The sequence below is a fragment of the Panthera onca genome, chromosome A3 (assembly GCF_046562875.1).
Source record: "Panthera onca isolate mPanOnc1 chromosome A3, mPanOnc1 haplotype 2, whole genome shotgun sequence".
Lineage (NCBI taxonomy): Eukaryota > Metazoa > Chordata > Mammalia > Carnivora > Felidae > Panthera > Panthera onca.
Window position 1 is genome coordinate 91,849,465 of NC_138341.1, and position 8,477 is coordinate 91,857,941.

The window sequence follows — 8,477 nt, forward strand, 5'->3', positions numbered from 1 at the left end:
TTCACTGAGTGCTGATTTTTGGTAAAAATAAAAATATATGGTATGATGTGAGTGTATGCATTGTAATAGGTTAGAAGGATTGACTTGTTCTGCAACTTCAGTCAAGCTCTATGTGGCATTTGGATCCAACCAGTGACCTGTAACCACAGCTTCATCCCTGTTCCATGGACACTGAGTTCACCTGCCTCTGCTGTTCAATTTCCATTACAACCAGAGGGCTTGGTAGCATCCCAAACAAAACCTCAAAGTCCTTCTGGCACAAGCTTAAAAGAAACTTTGCAGCCACAGATCCCTGGCATCCTTGATTGCAGACACCTTGGTGTGATTTTCAGACCCAGGAAGGATTAACTCCCTGACTCATGTGCTTTGACCTTTAGCCCATGGCCCTTGATGTCCATTGCTTTGTTCTAGAATCACCTGCAGACAATTAACTCTATGGATGCCTTACCCCCACCATGGAGTAGTGACTAGAAACTCTGAGGTAGTGCCTGGCTTTCAATGGCAGCCAGAGGATTCTGCTTCATGACCAGGGAGAGAACTGCTGGCTGGACTGTGAGCCAGCCTCTCAGAGACACAACTATCATGGATGTCAGCCTCAGGCAGGCTGTGTGCTGTTCCCTTTGTCCTGACCCCAAGGCTACAGAGGAGGGAGGTCCTGTGCCACAGAATGGGGTCAAGGGGCAATTCTGCCTACTTATGCAGGAGACAGAGATCAATGATTGAGAGAAGATAGAATTGGGGTGGGAAGGGAGGGAGTGAGAGAAGGAAGAAAGGCCTAAGATCTATTGCTAGGATGAGGTTCTCCTTCACCAAGTACTGCAGGAACAGTGACCCTCAAGTGTGACTCAACAGCAGGAAGCAACAGGTGAAAACATCCCAAGCTGAGTCTGGGTGGTGTGTGGGTGCCTTGGACTCTCCCATATGCTCTGCCATCAGGCCCCCTCTTGGGGACCCTCTGAGATTTGTTCTGAATCCTCTTCAGGACCAGGCTGCCTAGACACAAGCAACCACCCATTGCTCTTAACTAGACACTTTTCAAATCAGTTACTCTGGTATAATTCAGCCAAAACACTGGCTTCTAACTGTGGACTTCAAACTAGTGTCTTGACCCATTTCACACTACCAGTGTACATATTTAATGCCCATAGACTATGACAATGGTTACATCAAAAAGCTGCCATTACAAGTTACATTTGCCAGGAGACAATCAGGTCTCAGAAAGAGGCTTCAAAACAAAACTCACAGAAAAAATGTAACATATGCTCAGAGGAAGGGAACCTGCTCTTTTCAACTTTACCTCTTTTTTCTACATCCCTGTGGATTCTCCTTCCCTGTATTACTTAAATGAATTTTCATTCTATAAGACATTAGCTATATTGACACCATTTTCTCAACAACAAAGACAAGCTTAAGAACACTAATCCAGTTCATGCATTAATTCAGACAATACTAACCTGCCCCAGTTATGTTCCAGCCACTGGATACTACAGTGAACAAAACAGAAAAAAAAAAAAAAATCAGCTCACATTTTAATGGGAGACAGAAAGGGAGAAAAACAAACAACCCAACAAAACAGAAGTTTCAATTGATAAATAAATAAATAAATAAATAAACCAACCAACCAACCAACCAGGAAAGGATGAGAGGTGGAGAAGATTGCGTAGTGGTCCCAATTTTAAACGGTAATGTCAGGAATGGTCCCCTGGAGGGCTGACCAAGTAACAACCCTTATTAAAGTACAGAACACTTGAGCAATGGAGGGAAAGATAAATCCATAGTGCACTTTGGGGCATGGGTAGCTTAGGGTGTATTGGGTCACCCAAGTAAGTAGAAAGACCATCAGCTGGATTCAGAGGTAGTATCCTGGCACCAATTAATAAGATTCTAATCATCCAATTTAGATGTGTAAGTATTTATCCCACAACACCAAGCCATGCTCCAATACCAGCTGGGTGTCCTATAATTTAACTCAATTTTGACACAATCTACCTGGTAATAGCATCAGACCCAATAGGTTAAGGACTCAATCCTAAAAGACATCACCCCCCCCCCCCACACACACACACACACATACATCAGATGCCAGTCACATGTCCAGACTATCACATGTGCTTCTGACTACCCTGATAGAAATTGGAATTTCCGATGACCCACCCCTTGGATTGATTAATTTTCCGAAATGATGCATAAAACTCAAGAAACATTATCATTAAATGACTTATTATAAAACGGTTTAACTCAGAACAGCCAGAAGGAAGAGATGTACATGGAAGGTGTGGAGAAAGTTCCCTGAGTATCCATGGCCTCTGGAAGTAGACTAATCTCCAATCATCACCCCAGAAGCTCTTAGGACCCAGTTCTGAGATTTGGGGATTTTATGGAGACTTCATTATATAGTTATGATTGATTAAATCTTTGGTCATTGGAACTGATTCAGTTCCCAACTCCTCCCCTCCCTGGATGTCTGGGTGGGTGGGACTGAAATTTCCAACTCTCCAATCACAATTCCCTGGACTCCTTTGCTGTGGGTCCAAAAGTCACTTAATTAACATCACAGGAGACACTTTTGTGCTCTCATCACTTAGGAAATCTCCAGGGTTTTAGGAGCTCTGTGCCAGAATCAAGGACTAAAACCAAATACACATCCTGTTATAAATCAGAACATCACAGGACTTAAGGTGGCAGTTTTGAGCTGGAGCTATCTGGTGACACTGTGGGTGCAGAGCTGGTATTAAAGTCACCAGACTGGACAAGACTCTGAGGGAAGGAGCACACCTAGAAAAGAAAAGAGGTACGAGGCCTGATCCTGGGTGAACCCCTTAGGAGAGGCCTGGATGAGGTTCTTGGGGATGAGGCCAGACTGGAATTTCTTCATATCTAGACCAGGAGAGATAAACAATTCTCCCCGTGTCTTGGAATTAAGGAAAGAATCAAGATCATACTGCCCTTTCAAATCCACCTGAAGAGAACCCTGGAGAGACAGGCCAGGCAGAATCTGGAGCCCTGGACTCTTATCTTCCTGCAATCTGGGTCAGTTTGTCGTGTTGAAGTACCTGTTTATGTCTTTCTCCTCATCAGACCCAGGACTTCTGGAGGGCAGGAACTGAGCTTTTACCTTCTTCCTAAAGTCAGCATCTGACATCAAGTGTTCTGTGAGTACCTACTATATCAGTGAATGATGAATAGCACATCTCAGGAACTGATACCATTTTTCATGGAAGATAACTAAGTGCAAAGTGGATCTGCCATGGTGTGATTCAGGTACAAGACTAGTATATATAAGAAGAAGAGACCATCAGGGGACACCACCCAGGGTCTCAGGCCCAGCATCACACCACTGAGGACACCTGCACTTTTAGATATTTGCAAACAAAATGACGCACAAAATGCTGCTGTGAACCAAGAACATTCTCTTCACTGTTTGAACCTGATTGAGTCAGGGATATCTTTTCTTTTTTTTTAACTTTTTATCTAAATTCAATTTGGTTAACATACAGTATAATATCAGTTTCAGGTGTACAATATGATTCAACATTTCCATACATCACCCAGTGTACATCACAAGTGCATTCCTTAATCCCCATCACCTATTTCCCTCATCCCCCCACCACCTCCCCTCTGGTAACTGTCAGTTTGTTCTCCATAGTTAAGAGTCCATTTATTGGTTTGGAGTAAGGCATTTCTTTCTTTTTTTACCACCTGTATCCAAATATCTTTGTAGCCTGAAGGAGTAATACCAATTCTAGGAAGAAAATAATCCAACATATGCCCAAAGAAATGTATTTCCTACAATAATGTGTATGACAGGATTACTTATTACAAAAACAAACAATGACAACAACAAACCTCCACTGAAACAAAAGGAAGAACACACAAATACACACAAAATGGTAACAGCCTAAAAGTCTAGCAGTAGAGAACAAAATAATAATAATAAAACAATTTAATAACAGGTTGGCTAGGGAATAAAAAAATAGGAGAGGACAGACAACAGGTCCTGACAGGGACAGATTGAAGGTGAAGTGGAAGGGAGTGGAAGAGGAGGAGCCTGGGAGGGGTGGGCAGCCCCAGGGTGGTGATGGGGGGAATAAAAGCAGGGTGACCAGAGAGGTGGTGATCACTCGCTCTAGATCTCTCCCTTCTGAGCTTCCTCTGCCTCTCAGCACGCTATGGCCCAGCACCTGCACAGTCCCCTGCTCCTGCTGGCTGCCCTGGCCCTGGCCCTGGCCCTGGCTGTGAACTCCCAGAGAAACTCCAAAGTCGGAGCCCCATGGGATGCAGATGTCAATGACAAGGATGTGCAGGAGGCACTAAAATTTGCCCTCAGCGAGTACAACAAGGCAAGCAACGATGAGAACTACAGCCGTGTGCTGCAGGTGAAGGGTGCCCAAAAGCAGGTGAGTCCCCTCCACCACCCAAGTGCCCCTGGTAGACCTGTGGGGACTGGGCCCTGAGCAGAGGGGTGTGGCCTCATGGCATGGCCATCCCTTTCTGTCCCTGTGTCTGGCTGGAGGGGTTGCTCTCTGAAACCCTAGCAGGAGTACTGGGACAGAGGACACTCCAGTGCTTCTCAGCAGGCTGTGTCCAGTCTTTTGTGTTCACCACAGCCCTTCCCCTACAAGGACACCAGAGTGCCTGGGACCCAGGCTGCAGACCAGGTCACAGCAATGGCCTTCTTTGGTGATTTCAAGTGCCAACCTGGCCAGAGAACAGAAGTGTGAGTGTCAGGACCCCTGTCCAGTCCCCTTAGATCTGTGCCCCAGCCTCACAGGACACGGACTTCAGTGTGAGCTGTCAATTAAATGATCACAAGCAGAGGAAAATCAGGCCCCACACTTGGCTGCCCTCCTGGCTCTGCCACTGAATGAATTTTTAAGCACTTTTTCCTTTAACTTTTTATTGGAGCACAGTTTCAGACTTGCAGAGCAATTGCAACAATAGTTCATAAAATCTCTTTATATTCCTACCTAGATTATCAAATGTTGTATGTGGGATATATGCATTTGTTTTTCTGAACATTTTGAATTAACACCTCAGTGTACATTTCCTAGAAGCAAGGGCATTTTCTCACATGACCACAACAGTTTTGGAAATCAGAATCAACACTGATACAATCCTCCAATCCACAGACTTCATCCATATGTCACTGATTATCACACTGATGTCCCTTATACCCAGGACTGCCAGGTCATGTGCAGCAGCCTCTGTCCTGCAGCTTCCTTTACTCTGGAGCAGCCCCTCCATCTATGATCTTGACATTTTTGAAGGGTCTGGCCCATTGTTTTTCCTACTGGGGCTCAGTTTGGATTGGTCTGATGTTTCCCTGACATGAGATTCAGGTCATGAAGAAGTGGTTTGTCCTCCCTGCCTCCCCTCACCAGGTTCCTCTAAACTAACCTACGTTATATGTCCTCATTGTGTAATGGAGTTTAGGGCCCACACCAATCATCCTCCATTAGGCAGGGCCCTTTGTTCCCTGAGCACCCATGTTGTCAGCAAAGACAGATAGGGTGATGAGCTAGCCTGTGGTACCCAATGTATCCCTGAGTAGAGGAACTGGCGTAAAAATCCAAACCTGTCCTCAGATCCTGGAGGAAAGGCCCAAAGTATTGCTTCCTTTGACAGGTCACATCCATGGCAGCAGCCTCTTGGATGTGACATCTCATTCCCCATCCAAATATTGTCTCATCATCACCAACACCCAGAGGTAGAGGTGTCATGACTGGGGTAGAAAGGACCACAACTACCCTGCCTCTTCTAACCTGTCCTGGAGATCTGGTTAGATAAAGAGTATAGTCATCAGAGTCCATAAGGGGGTGAGAGGGAGTCTCAGGAAGGGCCACTGGGCTTTGCAGACTCTAAGGAGGGTGAGGATTTGGGCCAGCTGACCTGGGGCCCATTTGAGAGTAGAATAGAACCTCACAGCAATGAAAGCCTGGTAGTGCATGCCAGCATTTTGGGCTCATCCTCCTTCTCTTGAAACTTCAAAAGGTGGGCCAAGAATAGACCATTTCTTCTCCTGCAGCATTTGGCTGGCACTGTGTCCTTTGAACGGGGCATGTGCTCCCTGTTCACTGGTTCCCTGCCAGTCTGCTCCTCTTAAGTGTGACACTATCTTGGCATCACAGCTCATGGGTCTGTGTAGAAAACTGACACCAGAGGGATCCCAGGATATACCTGTGACTCCATCAGGTAGTGTGTGGAGCCTGGTCCCGGGCCCTCATCCCATGCTTCTCCAAGTTCTGATCTGCATGTCTGTGAGATGCCCTGTATGAGGACAGGATTCATTCTCTCCTGCAACCCCAAATGTAAAAGACAGGCAGGTGTGTGACACACTTTAGAAATATCCCCATCATATATAAAAGTTAAAACATATGACGGCAGGGCCAGCCTTTTATTAGCTTAAAATGTGTGTATGTATGTGTGCATGTGTGTGTGAGAGAGAGAGAGAAACAGAGACAGAGAGACAGAGGCATAGAGACAAAGGGAGAGAGGCGTCTCATTTCCTAGTGTGAACTGAGGAAATAAATAAACCGAGCTGCATTGAGGAAATGTAAATATCTATGGGGTTGACCCATGTAACTGGAATTTAGCTTACATGTATCCATTACATGACCATCTTCCTGAACCTGATCCAGAATCTGTTGCAGCACAAGAGCCCTTACTGTGGGCTTAGTCCCTGCCCTGGCTCCTGGCGCGGGAGAGGTTTATTAACCCAAGCCCTGCTGGCTCCCCAGACTGAGCCTCCCTCTCCAAACCCAGTTAACAGAATTTTGGTCCCTGGCTTCCACCTTCCATCTTACTGCTTCTTGTCCCTCTGTCAGCCTGAGACCTTGTGGAACTTCTCTGTGAATCAGTTACAAAGTTGGTTGTTTATAGCCACTGGGCCAGCCCTCAGGAGGTGGCTGTGAGTTTCTGGGGTACCTGTTTTGGCAGCATAAATGCTGGTGTGAGGGCCCGATAGCAGAAGGGTAACTGTGTATGTAAAATTATCAGGTGTTGTGAGCAAACCCTGCTCTCCCCATGTACAGGTTGTGGCTGGAATAAACTATTTTCTGGATGTGGAGATAGGCCGAACCAAATGCACCAAGTCCGAGCCCAACAAAGAGAGCTGTCCCTTCTATGAGCAGCCAGACTTGCTGAGGGTATGTGCCTGATGGGGGCCAGGGGCAGCCAAGCAGGGAGGAGGGGTGGGAGTGAGCCTGTGTCTGTGGGGTGCATCACGTGTGACTGCTCGGGCTAGGGGTGTGCAGGTGTCAGTGTGTGGGTAGGGGAAGGGTGCATGTGTTTGCATGCTACTAATTCGAATTTATATGGGGAACTTTGCCTGGAAAAGTGGAGCTTCATGTGTTTCTGGGCCATTGCTGGTGGGACAGAGGAAGCAGCTGTGGGGTGTTTGCTGGGGAGAAAGAGGTCTTTAATCTCCGCCTCAGCTGCCTGAAAAGACTGGAAATTCGAGGCCTGTGAGGGGCAGAAACCCTCTGATGCTGCCTAGGCCTGGCTGGTTCTTGGGGATCTTGTCTTTGCATGAAATTTGCACTTCTTTTGTCTGCCAGCCCCCACACCCTACTTCCTTCACACACGCACCTGTGTGTGTGTGTGTGTGTGTGTGTGTGTGTGTGTGTTTTAGTCTTGGTCACAGTCCCTGGATCCCTCCCTCTGCACCTGTCCTAGTGTGGCCCACTGGAAGTCAGGGAACTTGGGGGCAGTGCCCTGTCTATTAGGGGCTCTGGGGCCTTCCACAGTCTTCTCCCAAAAGGGCTGTGGGGGTACATTGACCATGTAGCAACCTGCGGGTGGGGGTGGGGGCAGGATCCAACCTCCTGGATTTGAAGCCATGGGCATGGTGACTGGGAGGTAATGCAGAGCCCTGCATAGTGTTATGGGGTTTTGTAGGGTGGGAGCTGAATGTCCAACCTCCACCATTCTCCATCTGCTCTTCTGACTTCATCAGCCTGGGTATTTTCCTTTTGGACTGTAACCATAACTGTCCATTTCTTTTCCTTTTCACAGAAAAAGCTCTGCTCCTTCCAGATATACACTGTCCCCTGGCGGAGCGAGAAATCCCTGGTGAAGTCCCGCTGCCACGATGCATAGAGGACCCCGTGACAGGCCCCTTCACACTATCATCCTCCTTGTAGAGCTGCTAAGCTTTTGACCCTGCCCAGGTGAAAGTCCCCTTAGTGTGCCAGCACCAGGAGACAAATAAAGGGTTCTGGGGCATTTTTGGACAGCTTAGTGACTCTACCTCCTTTCTTTTAATTGCTTTCCAAATGCACCAGATGTAGTGCAAGTGTTCTGCTCTATCTTAATCAATAAACACTAACATCAGCTAATTTTGGCTTATTAATTATCTTGGATATATACACAGAAGAAGGGTTTGAGTAATTCCTTTAAAAAGAGCTCCTGGTCCCAATGGCTCTAGAAGGCAGAGTAAGAGCTGAAAGCTGACAGGGCCATGGTGGTGGGATTGTGAG

General features: G+C 46.8%; 1 protein-coding gene across 1 annotated transcript; it reads left to right on the forward strand.

Annotated features, from left to right (window-relative positions):
• Window positions 1–4,169: 4,169 nt before the first annotated feature.
• On the forward strand, window positions 4,170–8,108 carry LOC132687871 (cystatin-C-like). The gene is made up of 3 exons (XM_060646468.2): window positions 4,170–4,397; window positions 7,032–7,145; window positions 8,014–8,108. Exons 1-3 carry the CDS (start codon window positions 4,170–4,172, stop codon window positions 8,095–8,097), a joined length of 426 nt encoding a protein of 141 aa, XP_060502451.2. The 3' UTR covers window positions 8,098–8,108.
• Window positions 8,109–8,477: the final 369 nt, after the last annotated feature.